The 27,959-nt window shown below is 41.5% G+C and overlaps 1 protein-coding gene across 1 annotated transcript in view; it reads left to right on the top strand.

The window, feature by feature from the left end:
- Positions 1–27,959, top strand: part of PEPD (peptidase D) — a 254,950-nt gene that overhangs the window by 192,383 nt on the left and 34,608 nt on the right. The window contains exon 12 of the mRNA XM_075940101.2: positions 22,104–22,252. Within this exon, the coding sequence (XP_075796216.1) occupies positions 22,104–22,252 (149 nt within the window). The remainder of the gene's footprint in view (positions 1–22,103; positions 22,253–27,959) is intronic.

The following is a 27,959-nucleotide window of genomic DNA, read 5'->3' as shown; positions in this document are numbered from 1 at the left end:
GCAAGGGTAAAAAAACCCCAAGAGAGATATCATGATAGGGGTCTACTACAGATTAGGGATATAAGCAACTAGTTGAGTAGTCAACTACCCAATAAACCTAGGTTTCTTGGGTGTTTGAGTCAACACTCAACTAGTCCTTCTCCCCCCCCCCCCCGCCCTTGCTGCCTCTGTCGGGGAGCTGGTGCAGGGGGGAGCAGGAGCCCGTGCAGGGGGGAGCAAGGCATAGATTATCCAAAAAGTTATTGGAATGTATTGAAAACCATTGTTTAAATGTCAGAAGGTAGAGAAAACTACTATGGGGGGAGGCTATTCTAGATTTAATTGTAACAAATAAGGAGGAGCTGGTTGAGAATCTGAAATGGAAGGCACCTTGAGTGAAAGTGATGATGAAATAATAGTGTTCATGATTCTAAGGAAATGTAGCAGGGAGAACAGCAGAATTAGACAATGGATTTCAAGAAGACAGACTTTAGCAAATTCAGGGAGCTGGTAGGTAAGGTCCGATGGAAGGCAAGTTTAAGAGGAAAAGTAATAAAGACATTTGGCAGTTTTTCAAAGAGACATTATTAAAAGTGCAAGAGCAAACTATCCCACTACATAGGAAAGATAGGAAAGAAAAAACCCTAGGTTCATCTGATCTGAAACTCAAAAAGGAGTCCTACAAAAAGTGGAAACTATTTTAAGTTACAAAAGGATGAATACAAACAAATAGCAAAGTTATATAGGGGCAGGAAAGAAAGGCCAAATTAGTACAAATTAGTAATAAATTAGTACAAATTATCTAGACATATAAACAGATGGTAAGAAAACATTCTACAAATATATTACAAGCAAGAGGAAAACCAAGAATGGGGTAGGACCATTACTCAATGAAGAGGGAAAAAATAATAAGAGAAAAATGTGGAAATGGCAGAGGTGCTTAATGACTTTTTTTCCATTTTTCACTGAGAAGGTTGGTGTTGATTGGACTCCTAGCATAGTTGATTCCGGTGAAAATGAGGTAGGTTCAGAAGTTAAAATAAGAAAAGAGCAAGTTAAAAATTACTTACACAAGTTAGATGTCTTCAAGCCACCAGGGTCTGATGGAATGTATCCTGGAATACTCAAGGAACTGGTTGAGAAGATATCTGAGACATTAGCTACTATCTTTGAAAAGTCATGGAAGACAGGAGAAGTTCCAGAAACCGGAAGATCACATATATAGTGCTCATCTATAAAAAGGAAAATAAAGATAACCTGAGAAACTACAGACAGCTAAATTTCTGTACCAGGAAAGATAATGGACTAAATAATTAAGCAATCCACTTGCAAACATTTAGAAGATAAGACAATAAGTTACAACGTGGCTTTGTAAAGAACAAATCATGTCAAGCCAACCTAATAGCTTTCTTTAATAGGATAACAAACTTTGTGAATAAGAGGGAAGTGGTAGATATGATGTACCTAGACTTTAGTAAAGCATTTGATATCATCTTGCATGACCTTCTAATTAATACACTAGGGAAATACAACCTAGTAGGGATGTTAAATATCGTTTAATTTAATAATTGTATAATTGCACAAAAACTTTGTGGTTAAACGATTATTCAATGGTCCCCAGCAGCAGAGCTGGCAGTAAGTGTGCTCCCAGCCCCATTCCCAGGAAGCCCCCTGCCACCTCATGCGGCTGCCTTTGCTCCATTATATTTCCTGTATCAGAGGCAGCAGCAACCCCTGTCCGTGGGGGGCCCGAGCTCCCTGCAGACACAGCAGCTGGTCCAGCATTCTGCCTCTTTCCCCCACTCCTCGCACTGCTGTCTCTGATACAGAGGCAGCAGGATGGGGGGGGGGGGGGAATCTGCAAATCTGGTGCTCGTGGGAGCAGTGCAGGGAGGGGGCAGGTGGCTTCCCGTGTGTACTAGCTTCTGCCTGCCTCCCTCACCATCCACTCTGCTGCCTCTCTATCAGAGGCAGCAGTGTTAGGGTAGAAGGGGCAGACAGGTCCATGGGATCCAATACTCATGGGGAGCCAGCTTAAGAGCCAGCTCCCCAGGGGCACTGGCTCCTGTCTCCCATCTCCTCCCTCCACCCTAGTTGCTTCTGATACAGAGGCAGAGTGGGGTGAGAAGAGGAATGCGTATAGTCATTTGGATTAACCAATAAGGCCAGGCTTTTTGGTTAATAGTTTATACAACTATATGCTAATATCCCTACAACCTAGATGGGGCTGTTATAAGATAAGTCCATAATCAGAGGTGAAAATAAGCAGGTGTGCCACTCCGGCAAGAGCTGGCTGAGCTATGGCAAAAGGCAGCAGAGAGCTATTTATAGGGCTTGCAGGGATTAAGTTACTTTCACTGCTGTCCATAATTGGTTAGACCAGTGTTTCCCAACCAGGGTTCTATGGAACCCTGGGGTTCCGCAGACCATCGTCAGGGGTTCCGCAAGAAATTGTGGAATAAATAAATTTTAAAAAAATTTCTTACAATGTAAGCTGACATATATAAAACAGCTCTTTACAAATAAGTTTTCTTGACAATAATTTAGCAGTAATTGAATTGCACTCCCCGCTGTCAACTTTTTCTGGCCAAGCAAATGTTTTCATAGGTAGGGGTTCCTCAGGATATGAAAAATTACTTTAGGAGTTCCTCCATGGGAAAAAGGTTGGGAATCACTGGGTTAGACAACCATTCCCAGAGATTAGTTATCAATGGTTCACAGTCATACTGGAAGGGCATAACACAGTCATACTGGAAGTGGGGTTCTGTAGGGAACAGTTTTGTGACCAGTTCTCTTCAATATATTTATCTATTATTTAGATGAGGGCTGCTCAACATACAGCCTGTGGGTGGGATCCTTTGAACATGGCCTCAACTGGGAACATGCTCCACAATGGCGAGGCATCTCCCAGGTGGGGTGACCATTGAATGACGCAAGAGGAAGAGTTGGCTGGAACAGGCGGGTACAGGGTGCTGGTGTTTCTAGCCCCCAGGGAGGAAGTGCCAGGAGAACTGAGGCATTGTGGGAAGTGCTTTGTATTCATGCCTGTTAGAGTGAAAGAAGTTATTTGCATATATTTGCATGTATGTTTGCAAGTATATGCAACCACACTTACGTTGCAGCCCTAAGCATGTGCTGTGAGTATCATTGTGCTCCCCGGGGCTTTCACAGTTGAGTAGCCCTAATTTAGATAATGGTATAAAAAGTACATTTACAAAGTTTGTGGATAATACCAAGCTGGAAGGGGTTGCAAGTGATTTGGAGGATAGGATTGTTATTTAAAACAATCTGGACAAATTAGAGAAATGCCATGAAGCAAGTAGGATGAAATTAAACAAGGAAAAATGTGAAGTACTCCACTTAGGAAGAATATAAGTTTTACACATCCAAAATGGGAAATGACTATCCAGAAGTAGTGCTCCAAAAAACTAGGGGTCATAGTAGACCATGAGCTAAATATCAGTCAACAGTGTACACTGTTGCAAAAACGGAAACATTCTGGAATGTATTAACAGGAGTGTCATAAGCAAGATATGAGAAGTAATTCTTTCACTCTTATCTCTGCTAATTATGTCTAAACTGGAGTACTGTGTCCAGTTCCACATTTCAGGAAAGAGATTGTGATGGAGAGGAGTACTGGCCCTCACCCATTGACTAAGGGGTTAAACTTAGATAGCTAGCAAGTGTGTTGGGGATATAGTGCTGAAACCAATGGGGATATAGTGCTGAAATTTGAATTGTATTTAGATACCTGGCCCACTCTCTTTGTGTGATTCTAAGTTAAGGGCTGAAGGGAGCAGATGCAGTAATCAGAATTACCATGCCTATAAGAAATATTGGACATGGGAGTGAACTGAGCCTTGAAGTATGGATCAGCATGGATCGTAAGTAGAGGGAAAAGTGCAGTTAGCCACGATCAGGGTATTTTTCTTTATTTTGGTTGTTTGGTTTAAACTTATCTGTGTGACTCTATGCCTTCCCTCCCCCATTCACTCTCTGAGTTGTTCCCTGAGATTTTTTCAGTGTTTTAATTTGTTTTAATCAGTTGTTCTATAGCAACTAACAACCAAACATGCTTTATCAAGTATACCTTTTGTTTTGTTAAATAAAAATCAGCTTTTTAAGGCGATGATTTGATTCTTGCGTCCTGGAAAGTATCAAAGGGTCTATGTGTGTGTGCGTGTGCCTGCCTAAGACTAAGCAGTTAGCTGTCAGAGACTGCAGCTTGTTTTTTTCTTTTCTTTTTTTCAAGCTCTCTTGGGCCTAAAGAGCACGGATATACCCCTGGGGAAGGAATTCAGGTGTTCCCTCCTGGGATTTTTTTTTCTTTTCAGGGTGTAATCACTTTATGGTGGCAGCTTTTGTTTTTTTTTTCAGAGCCAGTGCATCAGTGACTCTGAGGAGTTTTTGTAAGCAGAGACAATAGAGGCAAGGTATTTCAGATCTCTTGTGGGCCCCCATCTTCTGCACTTGGAGTGTCAGAGTGGTGAACAGACATGAGAGAGGTGGACAAATTGGAGAAGGTCCAGAAGAGAGCAACAAAAATAAATTAAAGGTCTTGAGAATATTGACCTAGGATGGAAGATTGAAAGAACTGGGTTTGTTTAGTCTGGAAAAGAGACATAACAGCTTTCAAGTATCTAAAAGGTTGTTACAAGGGGAAGGAGAAAAATTATTCTCCTTACCTCTGATGATAGGACAAGAAGCAATGGGCTCAAATTACAACAAGGGAGGTTTAGGTTGAACATTAGGAAAAACTTTCTAACTGCCATGGTGGTTAAGCACAGGAATAAATTGCCAACAGAGGTTATGGAATCTCCATCATTGGAGATTTTTAAGAGCAGGTTAGACAAATACTTCTAATTTCCATCGACTACTTGACTAGTCAGGAGGCATTTCTGCGTTCCTCCTTTGAAATGTACAAGAGCCCCAAGAGGGGCTCTTGTGCATTTCACAGTTGGAACTCTGCATGCAGCCCTGGGCCAGCAAGAAGTCCCACTGACTCCAGGCTCCACTTGAGGCTCTTGTGCATTTCAAAGTGGAAGCGCCCACATGGAGCCCAGAGTCAGTGGGACTTCCTGCTGGTCCCGCGCTGCACGTACAAGAGTTGCCAGCAGGGACTCTTGTGCATTTCAAAGTGGAAGTGTTGGCATGGAGCCTGGGGTCAGCGGGGGACTCAAATGGGAGCTGCCTGTTGTCTGAGCATGCTCCCCTCAGGCTCACAGTCCCCCGCTGACCCCGGGCTCCATGCTGTGCTGCCACTTTGAAGTGCCACATGAAGCTGGGGTCAGCTCAAGACTCCACAGCTGATCTCGGGCTCTGCATGCTTTGAAATGCCACATGGAGCCCAGGATCAGCTGGGGAGTCCCCAGCTGATCCCGGGTTTCATGGAAATGCTGCGCGGAACCTGGGCTCAGACTCCCTAGCTGATCCTGGGCTCCACGCAGCATTTCAAAGCAGCAGCACCGCACAGAGCCCAGGATCAGCTGGGGACTCCAGGTTCTGTGGAAATGCCACACGGCTGACCCTAGGCTCCACGCGGCACTGCCGCTTTGAAACGCCGGGGGAGCACTGCACAGAGCCCATGATCAGTTGTGCGGCACTGCCCCTTTGAAACGTCGCCATGGCGTTTCAAAGCGGCAGAACTGCACGGAGCCCTCATCCCGCGCTCCGTGTGGCGCCGCCACTTTGAAGTTCCCCTTCTTCTCCTCCTTTGCTGCCTCTTTCTGATAGAGGCAGCAAGGGAGGAAAGCAACAAGTCGACCTGATGACTGGACTATCTGATAAGTATTTGCTTGTCGGATAGTTGACTAGTCCTTAACATTCTTACTGCAGACACGTTTTATTAATGTTATAACCTCAAGTAACAGTTTTTATCATGAGAATTGTAGCATAATAATGTAGCCTTAATACTGTCCCCAATAAAGCATAGTTTAACTTTTTATTTTAGGCATTTTAAGTATTCCCATTCCTCTGTTAAGAAGCACCAATAATATATTTAGTAAAATTTTAGACGATGAGAGGTGTGGAGAGCAGTCTAGTTTTGTAGAAGATAATTTACTGGAATAATACAAATCTATGGGAAGGAATATTTTATTCAGATGTATTTTAGTTAATGTCACAACTCTGGTTTAATTTATTTGCATAATATTGGCACAATTAGCACCAAAATTATTTTATAAATTGTCTCCTGGGGGGGAAACCCCTACTACAGAAAGAAATTTATCTATCTGATAATATTAGCAAAGTAGTGTTAATCTCCAGAATAAGGGTGAAATATTCTGGCAAGTGTATACATTTTTGTATAGAATATTAGCGTACAACTAAAGCTTCCTCTTGTACTATTATTATAGTGAATTTCAATTGTTTCTTCCCATTTGGCATAGCTTTGAATCAGCAGTTCAAGGGGATTCAAGATTCACATTTGTTTCTCAGAGTTTCACTATTAATAGTGACTACCCTATTTTAACCACTGATCTTCCCAATTGCCATTCCAGAATTGCCATTTGTGCTCATTACTCAATATCTCTGCACAGAATTGTTAGTTTTAAAAGGAAGGAAAAACACATAGAGCAAGATTGATAGACTAGGCAGAAAAAAATACTACATTTTGCACAGTTACATGCATCTAAATAAATCAACCCTGGACAAAATACCTTCCACAGGCCAGATCTGACCCACCAAGCTGCCAGATCTAGGCCACAGATTCAGTAGGGAGCGTCAGGCAGACACCCTGCTTGCCCCCCCACACACTGCTGAGAAAAGCTGCTGTGGGGTTCTGTTTGAACAGCTGTGAACCTTCATGCATTGCTTCTCCCCCAGCACAATCCCGTTGGCTAGTTTCCGAATAATGGGAGCTGCTCCCCTCAGGCTCGTAGTTGTTTTAAAAAAAAACCTGGCCTCTACAGCTAGTGAGGGGTGGGGCAGGCAGGGAGTCTGCTTGAGAAGGCTGCTGGTTGGGAGTCAAGCAGGTAATTCTCCTGCCCAGAGCCTACGTCTGGCACCCCCACCATCTGCCCCCCACCCCACATAACCCAAACCTTCTGCCCTCGTCTTGCCCCCATATCCCATCCCAGATTCTGCACCCTATATCCCTGCCCCGGGTCACAACCCAAACCCCTGCCTTCCTCCTTCACCCCAGTTACCTGCCCCATGTCACAACCCATCTTGCCCAGGGTCACAACCCAGACTTCTGCACCCCTAGCCAAGGTTACAACTCCCTCCTTCACTCAAACTCTCTCCCAGACCCTCTCCTGCACCCCAGTCCCTTACTGCAAGCTCCCTTTTGCACCCAACTTCCATCCCAGAAATTCCATTAATATGGAAGAGTGTGGCCCTTGACCACTTTCCAAATTCTTGGAGTGTCCCCCATCAAAAATTATTGCCCACCCCTGACATAAATGCATAGAAAAGATACGTGGGAGAGTTTTCAGGATTCCTGTAGTGGATAATAATTATTCAAGACGTATGAGGAATATGGCAGAAATTAGGTTAATTCTTGTAAGAGGCTATCAACCCCAGATATGAGCCCCTGTAAAACAGCACAGATAATCTGTAATTGCTTAGTTATCATAGTTCTTTATTTGATCTAAGAACATAATACTCGTTTCTAGTATTAAAAGTGATACCATAGTGCCTTCAATTCTGTATTGATTGGATTTGAAGTACAGCAGAATATTCTCGATACCTAAATTATATTTATTATAATTTGTTGAAACCTCCATACCATTTTCTCGGTGGGGAAGAGGGGGAACCTGTCTGTCTCTATTGATTATTTTAGGGCTTTTCTTGAGCACTAAGTGGGTAACATTTATTTATTTAGCACACAATAATGAAAGCATTTGTTTAAAGTCTTCGTCCAATAAAGTATCAGGTGACCTTTTAAACAGATATACTAAATTAAAGAACATGCAAAACTGTTTGTTGTATGGTTTTTTTATTCTATTTTATAGAAGCTGCTGCTTTTTATTGTTAGTGCTACAACACTTAATACCAAACACTATGCACCAAAAATGAATTTGTCCAGATGGGGGCAATGTTGCATTAAAAAGTGAAAATTGACCAATCTTTTTGTATTAGCAAATGCAGGTTTGTCCCAAGACTGCTTAATTGATAATAAAACAACTTATTTTATAGGCCAAAATTATTTATCATTTAAAGAAAATTAAGGCCTCCAAATATTTCAAGACATTAACATATCAAATGTAAAACCTGGACTGTTAGATATGGCCAAGCTAAGTATTTTCACTTGGCCTTGGTCGGTTTTTATGAATTTTTGAATTTAATGATGTACAAAATTGATAGTTTTTTTTTAACTTTTTAATTAGATGCTGTTTTGACACTTGTTAATTTCTTTGTTACTCTTGTGTTTCTTAGAAGAAATGTGAGGGATTAATTTGGAAACTACTTTTTTTAATGGTAGAATGAAAAAGCAACCGGCTATCCATTTCTCTAAAAAACATCACCCTTAAGTTTTATTTAGTCATCTGCACTTAGTTCACATTTTTAGTAAAAAATTAGTTGACTTTTTTCTTATTGTGTTTGCATTGTTAGTTTATGTTTAATTCACGAAATCTAAAATTGATCTAAAAAAATTAAAAATTATGACTTTTATTAAATTGATTTCCTTCTCTAATTAAACGCATTTTCATTCATACTGGATAATCCATATTCCAAGATTGAATTCTGTTTAAAATATACAAGCATTCTAAACCAAAGCAATGCTCACTAGTTTTTTACTGTAAAAACATTTGTTTTCAATTAAGTACTATAATTTAGTCTTTTAATGTAACTGTCTCCTTAGAAAATATGATAATTTATTACTTCTTTTTATGTCAGAAAATTAGTTTTATTTTCTAGATTTTTATGGGCTCTTAGATTTTGTTTGTACTCTGTAAGTAAGATTTCAATTGCTTTTCATATCGTGTGCCTCCTGTCATTTGTAGGTTGGCTGAATAAGCTCAGGACTAGATCTCATATTTTATTGAACGACTTGAATTCAATGTTTCCTATCTTAAAATATATTATGTAGCATAATAAGAAATAACACTTCAAAAATCAAGTGATTGTCCATATTATAATCACCTAGGTCAATCATGTTTGTAATATTCTCTCAAAAAGATTAGTGCTTCTATTGCATTTCAGTAGCAAATCAGCTTTCCTAAAGCCCTCTTTTCTTAAAGTGTCAGAAGTTAACTCACTATAGCTTTGAAGTGCATAGATACAGAAGAATACGAATGCAGGGGTAAATTCAGTCTGGCTCTTAAACAGGTACACAGTTTGAGAAAGGATACAGCTAGCCTCCAGCCCTTATCTTGAATGCACTACATAAAGAATATGGATAACTCCAGTCCCAGTCTCTATACTCAGGGTAATTGAGGGACTGCTCCAACTCAGTTATCCAAGAGCAGATGTCATCCAAAAGGTGCTGTGGCAGGTATGCAGCCTATCTGCACCTGGGAGCTCTAGAAGAATTTCTCCTTGAGACACGCTTTCCTAGGCCTGATGCCTTCCAGGGCTCCTTCTAGAACAGTACAATTCTACACTGCACCTAAATGGTGCCACGGACACCTTCAGAGACCAGAATGTTTCCCAGTTGCAGTGTCATAGTATCATCTGGAGGTGCTGTCCTGAAGAATAGACCTAGTTTCCCATCAGATAAAAATGTGGTCTCCTCTCACTGACAATACACGTGGCGATTCAGGCCCTGCTCCTCTAATAATTGCTGCCTACTGTTTTGATTGCTGCACATTGGGCAGACAGTAGGCTGGCAACTCTTGGTTTTGTCTTCTTACAGCATGCATAGTATTGTGAAGTATCTGTTTAATGGATTCTTTTGGAAGATGACAAGGTTAAGTAACTCTAAGGTTGCCAACTACAAAGCCAAGAAATATCATGAGATGTTTAAAAAATGCAGTGAAGTATTGCTTTGTTCACCATCTAATGCGGGCTCAATTTTGTCCATAGCAAAAGTGGGAAGCACTGACCTTTTACATATATGAAAGAGCTTGAGAGTATTTACAGTAAAATCAACAGTCAAAGATCTGACATTTAACCTACTTCTCTAAGCTCCAATATTTGTTTAGCACACACACATGCACAGGTCAAAATGTTCAATCTTTGGTGCTGAAAGTTAAGCACCTAAATGAAAATTTTAGCATCTAAATAACTATGGTCTGACTTTAAAAGTACTAAACATTCATAGCTCAGCGGGAGCTGTGGGTGTCCAGTGCTTCTAGAAATAGTTGCATTTTTTAAGTGTCTCTTACAGAAGTATATGCAAAACTTTGGTTCTTATATTTAACCCTATGTGAATCATTTACTTTGTACTGGCATTCTCTAGCCTTCACCTCACCAGGTCAGAACCAATGGTGTATTCCCTCCCTGACCTTGATTAGAGAGGCAGCCAGCTACAAAGAATTTACAGGGTTGCACTTTTTTTTGTCTGCCTTCTGCTGCTGTGACATTCTCCCCCTTGCCTCAGCAAAAAAGAATGTTGTTACGATGGTGCTTCCAAATCTTCTGTTTTGAGATGCAGGTGTCAAGCAGATGACAAACCAGACATGCCAGGGTTGCAAAAACCACTCTTAGGAAAGCACTAAGGGCAAGGCAGGGCTGACTTTCCTTCAGGAGAAAACTGCTTCTGCTAAAGAGCTTCATAGCTAGCCTATTGAGCAGTACTATGGGCAGAAAAAACACTGTTTCAACAAGCTGATAGACTTGTAAAGGAGATAATGTCTCCAAGGAGTTTCCCTGAATTTTTCCTGGCCTTATGAATATTCCCAATAGAGTCATGGCAGAGATGCTGAACTGAACACTGGCACCATTCGTTTACAGCTTCCAGTGCAGCCACTGCTGCCTCAGTCCCTCTTGCCCAGCAACCCTTAGTGTTTATCAGCGATTCTCTGCTCTTAGTTTGAACCACAAACTCCTTGTATTGAGCTGGCCATTGCCCTGCAAAAACTCAGTGAGTCATGGAGAATGAAAAGACTTTCTCATAAGGAGAGACTGACTTCTAAAGCACATAACTGTGCACAAGTTGACCAAGGTGCCTTTAGCTGCACCTATACTGGGGAAAGTAGCACACAGGACTGTACCAGAGGGCCAAGATTTGTTGTTGTTTTTTAAATTGCTGTCCTTTATTTGCTGATATTTTCACAAAAGGCAAACATTTAAAGCAAGGCAAAAACCAAGTAAAATCTTTCTCACCCTTATGTGCAAAGAATTAGAATATGTATATAGGCTGTTATCAAAGCAGAAGGATATTTCTTGAAGCAGCTTTTAGCTTCCAACTGAATGAGATTTAGAATTTATGCATAGGGTTGCCAGATGGTTGAAACAAAAATACCGAACACCCCCACCCTTCCAAAAAAAATCGGGAAAAAATATTGTTGACGGGGGAAAAAAAAGGGGGGGGGGGAGACCAAAGTTGTTGAGCAAAAAAAAAAAGACTCCAAGACTTAAGCCAAAAAAAAAAAGCATTAAAACAGCATGTCCCCTTTAAGAGTGAGTGAGTGCACAGACAGGAACAGGGGAGAAGTTGAGCACTAAGACCCAGGCCTTGGTCAGCAACCATTTTGTGCCAGCAGCCTTGTGGAACCGGGTAAGCATGGGGGCTGGGGCTGGAGCTGTTGGGAGCCAGGGCGGGGGGATGCCGGGCACTGAGTGTTTGTATTGTTGCCAGGTGTCCGGCATTTTTCACCTCCTGGCTGGGGGAAAAAATCAGAAAATACCGGACAGTTTAGGTGTCCGGTATTCTCTGAATTTTTTTTATCGGACAGGAGGCGAAAATACCAGACTGTCCAGGTGAATATCGAACACTTGACAACCCTGTTTATGCACCATGAGATGGACAGGACTTGACTTCCAAAATTCCATTCTAATAAATATGAGCAAAAGAAGGAGGTCTCATGCTGCTGTTATTTTGGAGGCTATTTTAGTTTGTTAGGGTGATAGAAGAGCCAACTGCTCCAGAAGCATAGGAGCTCTGCATTGTGCCTCTTTCTATAAATCTCTCGACACCAGAAGTGTGTTGACTATACACAGAAAGCAGATCTATAAAGTAAGGTGATGGTTTGACTTGGTAACATTAGCAAGCTAATGATTCCTTCACTTAACAAATAATCTCATGCAGTGACTTTATGGCAATATTTCGAGAAATCAGCCTGTCCATTTACACCTTATATTTTACAAATTTAAACTAACAAGCAAAGTGCAAAATATTTTTCTATATTTTAAAGCTAAAAATATAACACAAAAGTTGCTTTTTGCCATACAAAGTGTGCTGGGAAAGGAATAGAATCACATCCTGCTCGTTTTATTCACCCAGTAATCCCAGTGTGGCTGATGGATAGGGTAAGGACTGTCTGGCCCATAGTAACAGGTATTACTTTCAAAAGCATGTGAGACTATGTCTAGACTACACTGATCTATCGGAAGAGGTGTTTCCAAAATTTGGCCCGTCTACACTGGGCCAACTTTCAGAAAAGCCGCCTCTTTCAGAAGAGCCCTTCTTCCTCATGGAAGGAGAAAGACAGGTCTTCCGAAAGAGCACGTCTGCTGTTCCGCAAAAAAAACCCGGAAGAACAGATGGGTTCCCTGGATGCAGGAGAGTTTTTCCAGGATACCTCCAATATCCCGGAAAAACCCTGTAGTGTAGACATAGCCAGAGTGACTTACATGCTTAAATTCCCTTGAAAGCCAATCAGTATAGGTGTTTTTGAAATTATTTCCCAGGGTCCCTAAATTATATCAAATATTAGTGTGGACCAAGCTGTATAGTAAATGGAGAGTGCAGATTACTGTTTAGCAACTGAACCTGGGACCTTCCAAATTTCCACTGAATAACTGAAAGGTTTCACGTAAGAGGAAAAAATATCTCTTAGTTTCTTTCTGCATTTATTTCTAAAAAAACCACAAGATTATGGAATAAGTTATGTGCTGTGCTACTTTGGACCTTTGCACTGTTTTATGTTCAAAGTAATTGTGAGATCAGGGTTTTTGCATGTGAAAAAAGAAGTGAAATGTACTTAATGATTTTTGAAGGTTACTGGTAGAGCAGATGTAAAAGACAGCCTACCTTTCATTTGGCCTATTGGCTAACATTGCACTGCTGAAACAAAGCAATTCAGTCTGTCAGTAAAGCACCTGAAAGGTTATCTGATTTTTCTCATACTTCGCATTGTCCAGCTTTAGTTAATAATGTTTACAGTATTTTGCAATGTGTGGGGGAAGGAAGAAAATAAATTACATGCATATGGAGCTCTAAAAATCAAATCATGCAGGTAAGTCACTGTATGTCCTTATTCTACTAAAATGTTTTATTTGGTATTTTTTTACTGTGTATCTTTTATGTGATTCTAAGTATAATTGCATATTTATTATAAAAAGAAAAATTGAAGAACTGGACAAAACTATTAATACAAATTATTAAGAGGAAAAATTAATAGGAGAATATGAAATCAGTAATTACCAGCTACCATTGCATGCCACATGGATTCACCCTCAAAGGAAGTCAGGCAGATTTTTTGTTACTTGCTCTCCCTCAGGTGTAAGTCATATAGGCTGTGTCTAGACTGCATCCCTTTTCCGTAAAAGGGATGCAAATTAGACACATCGCAATTGCAAATGAAGCAGCGATTTAAATCCCCCTCGCTTCATTTGCATAAACATGGCTGCCGCTTTTTTCCGGCTCGGAGCTTTGCCGGAAAAAAGCGCCAATCTAGACGCGGCTCTTTCGGAAAATAAAGCCTTTTCCGAAAGATCCCTTATTCCTTATTTTATCCCTTATTTTATCCTTTATTCCTCTTAAAATAAGGAATAAGGGATCTTTCGGAAAAGGCTTTATTTTCCGAAAGATCCGCGTCTAGATTGGCGCTTTTTTCCGGCAAAGCTCCGAGCCGGAAAAAAGCGGCAGCCATGTTTATGCAAATGAAGCGGGGGGGATTTAAATCGCTGCTTCATTTGCAATTGCGATGTGTCTAATTTGCATCCCTTTTACGGAAAAGGGATGCAGTCTAGACACAGCCATAAGGTTTACTTTCTGAGGAGGATTTCAGTATAATTGGAACCTCCCTGGTCTGGCATTTTCAGGACCTGACCAGCCTCAAAGAAGAGAGTTTGCCAGATCATCAGTTCCAACCTCTCTCCTGGTGTCAATCAGAAGACCTGGCTGGGCTCCCTTCCTGGTAACCAGGCTCTGTTGCGAGCCTGGGCCGATGGGCTCCCTGTCCCCAGGCTGCCAGGCTTTGCTGTTTGCCCCGGGCCACTGGTCCTGGCTCTGCAGCTAGCCCAAGGCTGCAAGGCCCAGCTCCGTGGCCAGCCCTGGGTTACCAGGCTCCCTGCTCCAGGCCACTGGTCTCCACAGCCAGCCCTGGACTGCAGGGCTCTGCTGCCTCTGGGCTCTGCTACTGCCAGGCTCCACTGCCCTGGGGCAGCCGGACTCCCTGCTCCTGTCTGTTGGGCATCACCATCCCCAGACTGCCGGGCTCAGACTCCCAGCTGCCAGGCTCCACAGCCAGCCCTGGGTCACCGGGCTCCCTGCTAATATTTTCGCTATTTTTTATGGTGTATTTAAATCCTAATTGCCTTTACTAAAACCTATTAATCTGTGGTAATTATAGAATGTCTCTAGAATTGTAATTATACTGAGTCAGGGCAGCCTTTGTTTTTACAAAGCTGTAATGTTAAACTACTAGAAGGGAAATAATTTTTACTTAGGGTATGGCTACACTGTCTTTTTTTTTCGGAAAAGGTATGCAAATAGCACTCGCATTTGCATACCTTCTTCTGGTTTTTTTTCCCTGGAAGAGGCTTTTCCACCATTTGGCCCCGTCTACACAGAGCCAAATGTCGGAAAAAAACCCTCTTTCGAAAGCCCCCTGTAAAAGCCTCTTCCGGGGGGGGAAAAAACGGAAGAAGGTATGCAAATGTGAGCGCTATTTGCATACTTCTGGGGAAAAAAAAGACACTGTAGTCATACCCTCAGGCTCCAAAATTGTTACAAGGTTGAATGTATAAAACCAATGCAAAGTTCAGATAGTTAGAGGGTGTGTTTTTTTTAAATAAGAGTGTAGTGTTGTCCTAATTGCTCACACGGCAGTCAGAAACTTAAATTTTTAGTTCTTGTCCTCTGAATTTGGGACTAGTTCACACAGTTAAAATAGATGCCTTTGGACTACTGCACTAAAGACTGTCAGCTTTTTATGGAGAACAGTATTAATAATCAGAGCAAACAATATCTCCATCTGCCAATGCTTAGTTATATGCTGTCTAATTTGCTAGTGTTAGACATGAGCCTGAACCATAAATGTAAGATCCAACTTTGGCAATATTAAGGGTTTAACATTTTTTATATTTATATTTATACAAGGCCTGAAACAATGGGGTCCAGATCCTGATTGGTCTATTGGCACTACTGTAAAAGAACATTAAGTAGTTGTTATGACTGTTTAGTTTTAACCCATTGTATTAAAGTTAAATTACAATTAATTTATTAATTGGAAATATAAAATATTCATTGGCTTAGCCCCAAGGCACTTTATGCCACAAGGCAAACCCATGTTTCCCTAGTTACCTCAAAGGTGAGGGTCTCAAAATAATGCCATGTGAGCTAGGGAATTGAGCTGTGTATGTTCTGATTCAGTGTTTAAAAGTGACTTGTATAGAAAAATGTTTCTCATGGTGTTTGCTCATGAGTTTGATAAATAGACTGCAAATAAGTGTGTATAATTCTGCTTTTTTTTCTTAAACTCCTAGGCAAGTGGAGAACTAGTAATATTATGATATTTTAATCTTATCTTTTTTTTTTAAATGAGCAATTGATTTATAGTCCATCTGTTGAAAATCTTGTGGGGGCTTTTGGGAGGGGGAGGTGGTTAAAATCTAAGTCAAACACCTCTCAAACTGTTGGCAGGAGAAATCTTCCTTAATGATTCAGCTTTTCCATTTTTTTCAATTAACAGCTGAGCTCTCACTTCATTTCTGTGGCCCTCCATTGGGGGTCTTTAGCTGAAAAAGAGAAAATTAAGTCTGATATTTCTAGGGTTAAAAAAATAGCGGAAAATAAACTGAGAGCCATGTACCCTTAAGAATTGAAGGGCATTACCCATTTTTCCTTTGAATGTTGCCTTTTAATAGTTATTTTCCCCTAAAAATGGCAAAATTGAGTGCATCTATTAACTTATTACAAAGTTAGTTTTTTACAATATTCATAATCACATAAGTAGCCTCCCTTGCTGCAACTTCCTCAGAATGAAGATATCAAAGTACAAATTCTCACTTAAGTCAGTGGCTACTGCTATAAATATATTTAACTTTGATTTGTCTGCACTGTAGAGCCTTTGTGGTTATAGTTAGCCACAAGCCCCCTACAGGAGATGAAGCATAAGTCAGCATGAGGTCTTTGGTCTGGATAGCTAAACCATATCATTGAACAACATTATATAAGCCAACAGAAGCACTATTTTTTTTAGCATAGCTGAATTTAACAGATTCTCAGCAACATATTGTCAACTAGTGGGTATAATTTTTCCCTTGCTCCTAGCTGACATAGCTATACCAGCAAAACTTTGCAGTTTGGATCAACCTGAAGTGAGTGTATCTCAGATATGTTGCCTGAACATCTTGACAAACCCAAGAGAAAACTGGGTTATTAAGAACCACATGTTGCTTGAGAGCTAAGGGATTAATATAATTTTTGTAGTGTAGTAACAACTCAGAATTATATCCTAGCCCAATTGAAATCAATGGAAATGTTGCCAGGATTTCACCCTCAGAGTCATCAGGGGGTAGCCGAGTTAGTCTGTACAGGATAAACTTAAGAAACAAAAACTGGTCTGGTAGCACTTTATAGACTAACAAAACATGTAGATGGTATCATGAGCTTTCATGGGCACAGCCCACTTCTTCAGATGACCTGGGTGTATATAAATGACTATTGATAAGTATATTTGCCGCCTAAAATATTCATATTTTATTGGTAAGTACTTAGTTTATCATTCAAATTTAATGTAATATGTTCTGATGTTTCTTTTCTTTTGTTTTGAGGTGGGTTTGAGGGCTCTGTGGCCATGATCACAGAATCAAGTATATTTACCTTCGAATATATTCCTTGCTAATATCTTATACTCCAGAAACTCAGATTCAATTTAAAAACAATTGAGTTATCGTTGTGAAGATAACCTCAAAAATATGAAGTAAGTGTCCCCCATAGGTAGCTCCTGAAATAATGTATGATAGAGGATGTCTTCCCCAGTCGCCTCAGTCAGTATCCCTTGGCCATGTGTGGCCATAGAATGTGGCATTTTCTAAGATACAATAAAATGCAGCATTTATTGCCTCAGATAGACCTCCAATAATTTCTTTTTATCTGTCTTCCCTGTCGGGACCTGCCTGTGATGGCCTCTTCCGTGACTTTCCCCACAAAGGATGATTAATTAGATTATAGTGTATGTGCTCTTCACTTGTTTTGTAGAAGCAACTGGGAAAGGGTCATAGAACCAGGACCTAGAGCATAAAGCAGCAGCCAAGGCATGGAACACTGAGAGGATGAACCCCTCAGCCTGCTATAATTTCCCCTGTCACAGCATGTGGAGAACACAGCCAAGAAAAAAAAATCAAAAAATAATCATTGCTGAAAATAATCACTGACAAATATTATATGACTGACTATTTTAAACTGACACACAATAATGTATGTTTGGAATTGTATGGAACAGAAATGAAGATTATTATAGAGATGCAATAAATTCATAATCCTGCAGCTATTAAAGGTGTTTGCTACAGTGTCTGATCCCATTGTCATGTAAAATATACGGGGCTCTCGCTACTATAGAAGGAGATTCTATATGAGTTTCTAAAACTTGAAGTCCACAGGATGTATGTTGATTGAAACTAGAGATGTTCCTCTTTGAATGAATAAAAATACAATTAACTTACATATTGGTCTTTATACTAAGGTGTACCTCATAGCATTGCACAGATTATGTAAATTAAAGTGTTTTTGAGTTTTAAAACCAAGAAGGAGAAAAAAACAAAATAGGACAAATATATGTTTTATTTAATTGACTACTCTATGAACTGCTGAGGGAAGATAATTTAGTAACTTTACACATAATAGCTAAAAGCTCTAGAATCCATATTGTTTGAGAGAGGAATTATAGCAGAACAACAGTGAGAAGACCTACATCAGCAGATATCCAACTGTGGCTTATTAAATGGGAAATGAGATATCAAGTGTTAAGGGTCAAGACCATATAAACTCTTACATTGATTGTAAAAGAGCATACATTACATGTATGATGGTTGGGCGGTGATAAGCCTGGCTGCTGAATTTAGAGTTTGCTGGGACCGAGGCAGTGTCTTATCAGAAAGGCTTCTACTGGCACAGTATTGCAAACGTCTAATCTTGCTGTCACAAGGACACAGAGTACCTCTTAGAAATCAGCAAGAATGATGGAAGCTGAGTTGTGAGCCTAAAATGGTAAATGGTTGGTTCATCTGTGGAATACAGGCAGTCCCCGGGTTACGTACAAGATAGGGACTGTAGGTTTGTTCTTAAGTTGAATTTGTATGTAAGTCGAAACTGGCGTCCAGATTCAGCCGCTGCTGAAACTGACCAGCGGCTGACTACACGAAGCCCGAGGCAGAGTTGATCTGCCCTGGGCTTCCTGGAATCAGCCACTGATCAGCTTCAACAGCGGCTGAATTTGGACACCTGGGACAGAGCAGCTGGGGCGCTGCCGGGTAGGTCCCTGTAGCGCCGCACCTCAGCGCTGCGAGGACCATCCCAGCAGCACCCCAGCTGCTCTACCCCAGGTGTCCCCAAGTCAGCCGCTGCTGAAACTGATCAGCAGCTAATTCCAGGAAGCCAGAGCAGAGCAACTCTGCCTCGGGCTTCCTGTAGTCAGCCGCTGATCAGTTTCAGCAGCAGCTGACTTGGGGACGCCTGGGGCAGAGCAGCTGGGGTGCTGCCGGGTTGGTCCAGTAGCGCCGAGGAGCGGCGCTACGGGACCAACCCGGCAGCGCCCCAGATGCTCTACCCCAGGCGTCGTCGGCGAGAAAAGCCTGGTCTGCTGGGGGGGGCCCCTAGCTGTGCCTCCTGTCTCCCTGGTCTGCTGGGGGGAACCCCCCCCCCCCAGCAGACCAGGGAGACGCGGAGCAAAGCCGCGGAGCACGCGGGCAGTGGGACAGCCCAGACGCGCTGCGGCTGTCCCGCTGCCGGTGTCCTCCGAGGCTTTGCTCCCCGTCTCCCTGGTCTGCTGGGGGGAGCCCCCCTAGAAGACCAGGGAGACACGGAGCAGCTTTTCTCACCCCGGAGGACGTGGGCGGCGGGACCACGGTGCATCTGGGCGTCCCCCCGCTCCCGTCCTCCGGGGCGAGAAAAGCCCCGTTCGTAACTGCGGATCCGACATAAGTTGGATCCACGTAACTCGGGGACTGCCTGTAGTATATTTCTCAAAGGGCAGGACACAGTTTATTTCCTCATAAAACTGTTCCTATTATGTGCTTTAAAAAGAAAAAAATCTGGAGTGGTTTCTCTCTTTTGATGCAGAAAGATGTATTAAATGCTCTCTTCTGGTTGAAAAGTTTCAGAGTGGTAACCATGCTAGTCTGTAATAGAAAAAACTTAAAAAACAGTGAATAGTGCTGCAGCACCTTAGAGACTAACAAAAAATGTAGACGGTATCATAAGTTATCGTGGGCACAACCCACTTCTTCAGATGAATGGAGTTAAATAAATAGCAGAGAAAAAGAGGGGATGGGAAGGGAAAGAAAAGGGAAAAATGGGGAAAGAATAGCAAATTAGAGTTTGCATGCTAAATGAAGCTGATAGAGAGGGTTCTAAGTACTCTTAAGTACCTAGTGTTTAGCTTTTTATATCATCAGGATGTGGAATATAGCGGGTAATCCAGTTAAGGTCTTTGTTTAAACATTTATTGTAGGTATCAAACTTATAAATGGAATTAAGCTCTGCAGCTTCCCTTTCAAACTGGTTTTTGAAATTGGCTTGTAATAATATGGAAACTTTGAGACCAATTAATGAGTGCCCAGGCAAGTTAAAATGTTCCCCAACAGGTTTCTCTTTGTTCCTTTTCAAATATCTGATTTGTGTCCATTAATCCTTTGTTGTCCAGTTTGGACGGAGCTGGCACTGGAGTTGATTGCAGGGGTGGATTCCTGGATGAAGATAATGGAGATGTGTTGTGTCGTTGCTGGAAAGAATTTGCTTGATGTTGAGAATTAGGGGGTTGTCTGTAGGTGAGGATTGGCCCATCTCCCAAGGCCTGTGAGAGTGAGGGGCTGTTTTCCAGGATAAGTTGTAGATGGTAGATAAAGCATTGGAAGGGTTTAAGTTGTGGGTTGTAGTTGATGACAAGTGGAGTTCTGTTGTTTTCTTTTTAGGGCCTATCTTGAAGAAGCTGATGTCTGGGTACAAACAGAATCTGATTTTTCACTTCTCTGGGTGGGTATTTTAGTTCTGAGAATGCTTAATATAGATCCTGTAGGTGTTTGTCTCTGACTGTGGGATTGGAGCAAATCCAGTTGTATCATAGGGCCTGGCTGTAAACAATTGACTGTGAAATGTATCTTGGATGGAAGCTAGAGGCATGTAAGTAAGTGTAATGGTTGGAAGGTTTACAGTATAAGGTGGTGGAAATGTGGCCATCCCTGGAACGCCCTTGCTTCTTTTTGGTGAGATACAAATAGATGTTTCTTCCACAAAATTGATTCTACACTTCAACTTTTCAGCTGTCTCTTGGAGGGACTCCTTCTTCAGTAATACGTACCCCAGAGGGTCTCATTTTTCTTTCAGGGTGGACCACACAGCTACACCTCCACCAAGTCTGAGTCTCTGGGCACAGCAAGTCCAACAAATGAGACACACTTGTGGTTAAAAAAAAAAAAAAGTGTACATTCTTCAGAGACCAGTGTACCTGTACAAATATTTGCAGTGACAACAGGCAACATTTCTAAAACAATAGGATTTATTAGTTAACAGGAACACCGCATCAGAATTCCTTAGGTTAGCACAGAGAAATAAACATTAAGACATAGTCCATTTTGCCAATTCAGAGCAATCCACGAGCCAAGCTGTAATAAATTCCATTTCAAGCTCTGTTCTTCTCTGACCCTTTTGCCAATCCCAGGTGAGAACAGCCGGAAAGCCCACTCTTATGTCTTGCCTGTCACCTTCAGTTCTTTAGTTGGAGCTCATCTCTACTCAGGAACCCTGCTGAGAGGTGAGAGGGAAAACCTCTTTTCTCTCAGTCATTGATTGTAGGTGGGCATGATCTGGTTATTGGGGCTTCCCATTGTTTCTTTAGGATTCTGCATTGATATGGTTCCAGAGAGTTGCTGCACAGAGAGCAGATCTCTCCTTTCTCTCCCCCACCCCTCCACAGGATAGCATTGCAAAGTACAGGCAGTCCCCGGGTTATGTATAAGATAGGGACTGTAGGTTTGTTCTTAAGTTGAATTTGTATGTAAGTCGGAACTGGTACATATTGTAGGGGAAACTCTAGCCAAACATTTCTCCAGTGCTCAGTTTTATTTTCCCACACCTCACTTCCCTCAGTCCTTTATTCTCAAGCTGAGGTGTCTGCTGAGAAAAGCTGCTCCACGTCTCCCTGGTCTGCTGGGGGGAAGCAGCTAGTGCGGGGTTGCCTCACCCCATTTGTAAGTAGGGATCTGATGTAAGTCAGATCCATGTAACCTGGGGACTGCCTGTATAGTGGGAAACTGAGGTGCACACGAGTCATTTAAAAAATCACCAAAAATCCCATTTTGTCAGAGGAGCTATATAACTTGAGAGGCTGCCGTGGATTCCTACTGTTCCTTGTGTCTTATTCATTCTAAAGGAACTGCCTTTTTGCCCATTTTTTTAAATTTACTCTGTGCTGAAATTCCCAGCAAAGGTGCACGTTTATGTTCTCTGTGGATACCCTGCCTACAGGGAAATATTATGAAACTATCAACTCATTTCACAAATATCACAGAACAGCACTTTTGGGTGCTGATAATTTTGGACTAATGTGGCTTTATTTAAGGAATGTAAAGAAATGAATGTGAAAATGAAATGCCAGAGTAATAGTAGAATAAAATTATTTTCCCTTTCTTTTCAGTTTATTTGACATGGGAGGAGAATATTACTGCTATGCTTCTGACATTACCTGCACTTTTCCAGCAAATGGAAAGTTCACTTCTGACCAGAGGGCCATCTATGAAGCAGTGCTTAAGTCATCTCGGGCTGTATTGAAGGCCATCAAGCCAGGTAAAAGATTAGTATATGTCAACAGAAATTGACAAGTTTAATGGGAGTAATTATGTTGAGACTCAAAGTATTGAAACAAGCAAGACACTAATGAGCAGATCTTAGTTTAATAAAAATAAAACTGTATGGCAAGAGTCCTATTGGTAACTTTAAATGGCTGTAAGTGGAGCACAGAAATAATCATATATGTTTCTCATCTAGCCCAGTATTAGTAGGACATAACAGACTGAGAAATATCCATATCAGTAAATATTCACTTATCTCTTAATAATTGTAATTGTGCATAGTGTTCTTAAATTACATTTGAGTCAGTTTATCTAGCAAACTGTATTTTCATAGATGAAGCATATGCATGGAATAATCACAGGGGAAAAACGGCAGGGGAAATCTTTTTTTTGGGGGGAGGGGAGTTGTCATTCTGTTTTCATCCATAATTTCAAGTAAGTGCTTTTAGAGCTTACTGCTTTTAAAGCATCTGTTGTTGTGTGCTTGAATATTTTAATTATGAAAGTACTTGAACATTTCTAGGTATGTAATAGACATGGGTTAGTAGAGAATGTACTTAATACACAAAGTACATTTCTCCTTTAACATTACCGTACTAGCTTTCAGCGACCAGAAGCTTTTTGGTTCACCGGTTAGAATATGTCATTTCCCTCTTCTATAAGATGGTATCCGTGCTGCACATCCAGATAGGATTTTATTGTTCCATTCAGCTAAGATTATCTGGAGATAAAGCCTAGAGATTTGTTATTTTAATAATAAAGTATATGCTCCATCATCTAATTTTTCCCTCTCAGTCCTGGATTCATCAAGATTTCATACTTTTCTTTACATTTTATTGCGAGCTTTAATTGCTTCATGTATTATTTATTGTTAAAGTTAATTTCTAGTATGTTGCTTATTAGTTTGGGGAGTTGAAACCTAAAGTAATGTTATGCTTATAATAATATAGAAATTTTCTAAATTAACGCCCCATTTACTTGAGCAAGGCCAGAAAATTAAGTTATATTTCTGAAATTATTTCCCAGGTTCTCAGCTAACTTGTAAACTTGTCAAATATCCTTCCAGATGAATTATTTTAATATTGCTAATCAGATATTTGGCATCGGATCTTTCCTGTTCCTCCTGAAAACACTGTGTTGCTTTTAACTTCTTGATGTTTTCCTTTTTTCACTATTTTTAAATTTTAAAAATATCAAAAACATTATTTAAATTGTTACTGAAAGTTTTCGTTTGCCCAGTCCTACTTAAGGGAGAGAAGATATGGGTGAATGGGAGACATGACTTTGTTTTTCAAGGACTTTTCACAAAAAAAAATTTTTTTTCAATATAAAAGGCCATTTTTACCAATGGAACTTCTGTTAAAATTGTTTTGACCAGTTCCAGTAAAAACTCTATGTTGACTACAGTTTGATCGAATAGTTTTGTAGAATCATAGCAAAGGAATGAAAATGTTCAGAAACCAGGGTGAGCTTTATACCATTTTGAAATGAACAGCAATGGTCTTCTCTCAGTCTAAAAAAGCAGTATAGTTCTACCTATTAGGAAACAAGAAGCAAAAAAACCTTATCAGTTCAAGGGGCTTTAAATATAGTCAGGCTCCAGCACATTTTGGTCAGCCTTTTTTTGCCTCCCAAAAGTCCTTTTTCATTCCACGTCTATCTCCATTTTCCATTGTTACTCTCTATGGGTATGTCTAAACTTGCACCCTAGTTCAAACTAGGGATGCAAATGCAGGCATTCGAAATTGCTAATGACGAGGGGATTTAAATACCCCACGCTTCATTAGCATGATCTCGCCAGCATGCTAGTTCGAATCACAGCTATTTCGAACCAGGAAGTGTGCACCGGGATGCATTAGTTTGAACTAAACCCCTTGGTTTGAATTAACGTTACTCCTCCCCTATGTCATGGGTTCCCAAACTAGGGGGGCGTGAAGAAATTCCAGGGCAACCCATCCTCCCCTCCCCCATCAAGTTTTACTGCCCTGGTCAGTTCCTTTTTTTTTTTTTCTCAACAAGCTTTGCTGTTGAGGGGGTTGGGGGGTTTTCAAAAATCAAAAAGGGGGCATGATGCCAAAAAGTTTGGGAACCACTGCCCTAGGTCTTTTGGCCAGTAGCCATTTTGAGCCGGCAGCCTTGAGGAACCAGGTAAGCATGGGGGCTGGGGCCGGGGGGCTAGGGGTGTTGGGAGCCAGGGGGAGGGGCTCGGGGGGGACAGGCAGCCAGGTGCTGAGTGTTTGTAGGGTTGCCAGGTGCCCAGCATTTTCACATCCTGGCTGGGGAAAAATTCAGAAAATACCGGACAGTTTAGGTGTCCAGTATTCTCTGAATTTTTTACCAGACAGGAGCCAAGAATACCGGACTGTCTGAGTGAATACCAGACACCTGGCAACTCTACTGCCGGGGCATGAAAGACAAAGAACCTGATGGGCTGGTGGCCAGGAGAACTCAGGTAAGCATTTCTCAACCAGAGCCTGCCTTTGGCATCCCAGCCACTCTCAGACCCCAATCCTCTGCCCTCCTACCTCTCATAACTCAAATCCTCTGCCCACCTTCTGCACCCATCCCCCCTCCCAGACTCTATATTCCAATCTCCTACCCCAGGTCACAACCCACACCCCTGCATTTGCTCCTGCACCCCAGTCCTTTGCTCCAGGTCACAACCCACTCTTTCACCTAAGCTCCCTCGTATATCCCACACTCCCTCCTGCACTCCAATCCCTTACCCCAAGTTCCCTTCTGCACCCAGCCTCTGACCCAGACCCTGCATCTCCATGGTATATCCAGAATATCATGGTAAAGTGCGGCTATTGATCACTTACCAAATTCTTGGAGTGCCCCCTCATCAAAAATTATTGCCCACCTGAGATCTAGACCATCCCTGTCGGGTGTTTGTCTAATCTACTCTTAAAAATCTCCAGTGATGGAGATTCCACAACCTCCTTAGGCAATTTATTCCAGTGGTTAATCACCCTGACATTTAGGAAGTTTTGCCTAATGTCCAACCTAAATGTCTGTTGCTACAATTTAAACCCATTGCTTCTTGTCCTATCGTTAGAGGTTAAGGAGAATATTTTTCTTCTTCTTCCTCCTTTTAACAACCTTTTAAATAAAATGGGGTATTCTAATTCACCCATCTTATTATTTTGACTTCTAGCATTTTAAGAGCTTGTCACTTTTTAGCTATCTGCTCTTACATCATGTGATTGAATGGGCCTTTTTTTCATTTGAATGTTTCTGATCCAATCCTACCTGTATTTTATCATCCATCCTCTCCTCCTTACTAGGACATAAAGAATCTCCATTAGTAGATCCTCCCCTTAAGTCTGTATGAACCACATGCTTTTCCGCACCTGCCAGCTTTCCCCCAGCCCCTAGTTTAAAAACTGTTGTACAGCCATTTTAAATGTTAAGTGCCAGCAGTCTGGGTCCATCCTTTCTGTGTAGGCTCCCCTTTTCTCCCCAAAGCTTCTCCAGTTCCTAATAAATCTTAACCCTGCTCCCTACACCATTGTTTCCTCCACATATAGACACCCTGCTGTTCTGCCTGTCTTAACTAGCCCTGTATGTGAAACTGAAAACATTTCAGAGAACGCTACCATGCATGTCCTGAACCCCACTCCCTACCCTGACTTCTCCACCCCACCTGTTAATCTGATCTCCCCGACACACCTCCTGGCCTCCACCCTGACTCCTGACCCACCTTCCTTATTTCTCCTCCCTCACCTCCTGCCCTGATCCTCCCCATCCAGCCCCCCTGCCCTGAGCCCTGCACACTTTCCAGCCTGCTGCCCTGATTCTTGCACCCCCACACTCTGCTCTGACCCTCGTATACCTAAACCCCTGCCCTGACTCCTGCACCCCTCACTCCCTGCCCTGAGCCTCCCACACCTAGCCCTCTGCTCTGACTCCTGCATCCCTAGCCTCCTTCTCTGAAGGACCCGAGCAACACTGGTAAATCTAGTAAGATTATGATAACAAATAGTATTGCTGTGCTATCCTTTCAGGTAACTTGTAAAGTTATTTACTTGGTCATTATAATGAGTATTTGGAAGATGTTAATAAATACGTATCTACAAGCTAACTTCCAATTCTTGAAAACATAGTGTTGGTGACATATCTTTTAAATGTAACATTGCTTTAGATGCCAGGTTGATAGATGGAAACTTATTTTCTACATTCAAACTTAGGTCCTTGAAACTACTTGGGATTAATGTTCTCAGTAATAAACAATATACAGTTCACCTTCCATTGTTCTGTTGAGAGATGATCAATTCCAAGTGTTATTTTTAAAGTTATGGACCATTTCAAAAATGACTACTCTGTTTTGTTCAGTAGCTCTTTATTTCATTTTCCAGTTATATGCTTTATTATATGAAGCGAATTAAAAATCTCTATCACTAAGGTCCACTATTCTAAATTCCTCTTTCTCTAGTCAACAGTTCCCAGCAACAGCTAAGGCCAATTTGGCAGCCATTCAATTCCCTATCTCTACATTTATATGATTTAACAAGCTTGCATCTCAAATCCCCACTGAACTGAAATTGCAGTCAGACATTAGTTGGGCAGCTGGGCATACTTGTTGATTTATGATGTTTGTTTCAATAAAATATGCAAAATTGTTCCAGATATGCACAAAAGTTGTTCACCGAGCTAGCATATATGAAATGTGAAAGCTATTGTCCTTAATGACCTTGCATTTATAGAGTTGCATATAGGAGTCCTGTAGCCACAGAACTTCTCAGAGTTGGCATTGGCATTTTGCGGTGTTGGTGTATCCCTGGAGCCCTATGTTCTCCTTTTCAAAAAGTTAACCCCATGTCCCTGCTACATCCCCCAATGGAGATGGCAAAATCCTCTCCTTGCAAGTTCCGTCTTTCCTATGACGGACAATATTGGTGAATGTAGTCAAGAAAATACTCTTCTCACACCCAGCACCTCAGATAATGATTGTGACACAGATGTCTCTGGCATAGGGTGGGAAGCTTACTTAGTAAACTTGACTGTTGATAGCATGGCTATCAAGAGAGTAGTCAGTCACTACTTAGACAGAAGTAAACCTTTTAGATGGTCTAATTCAATATTTATGATCTTTGCAGAAAAACATACGTTTGGGCCCCTTCAACTCACATTCTGTGTAATGGATAGGGTTGTATATTGTCTTATGACAGGGGGAACAATAAAAAAATGGTGGCCTGCCAGAGTTAGTCCTTAGTGGGCCATCACTACTATATTTACCTGCCCCTCCACAGGTATCAGGGGATCACTAATCAGCCATTGCAGATTGCTGTTGTCTTGATTCCGTTGGCCACGAACAGCTATACACAACCAATCAGAGCTGTGATTCCCCCAATACTTGCAGAGATGCAAGTAAATATAGAGGTGGGGGACCACGAGGAACTAACCCTGCGGACCAGATCTGGCACATGGGCTGGAGTTTACCCACCCCTGTCTTATGACATGGCAGATATTTCAGGGCAGAGTCAAATGGTGGCAATTTCAGTGGCGTGTATCTATAACATGCCTAAAAAAGTGGAGCTCAGTTTGCTCCTTCACAAATCACTCAGTGTCACATCAAGAACAGATTTTGGTTTCAAGAGAGCAGTTGAACAATGACTGAAGAACTCAGCCTTCTTCAGAGGAAAGTCACACCTAGCTTGTCTCCTGCATTTGGATTCTTCTAGGCAATACCATTTACAAGA

Source organism: Pelodiscus sinensis, chromosome 12, assembly GCF_052426305.1.
Source record: "Pelodiscus sinensis isolate ZL-2025 chromosome 12, ASM5242630v1, whole genome shotgun sequence".
In the NCBI taxonomy this organism is placed as follows: domain Eukaryota; kingdom Metazoa; phylum Chordata; order Testudines; family Trionychidae; genus Pelodiscus; species Pelodiscus sinensis.
This window is presented reverse-complemented; position numbering and strand designations above follow the sequence as displayed.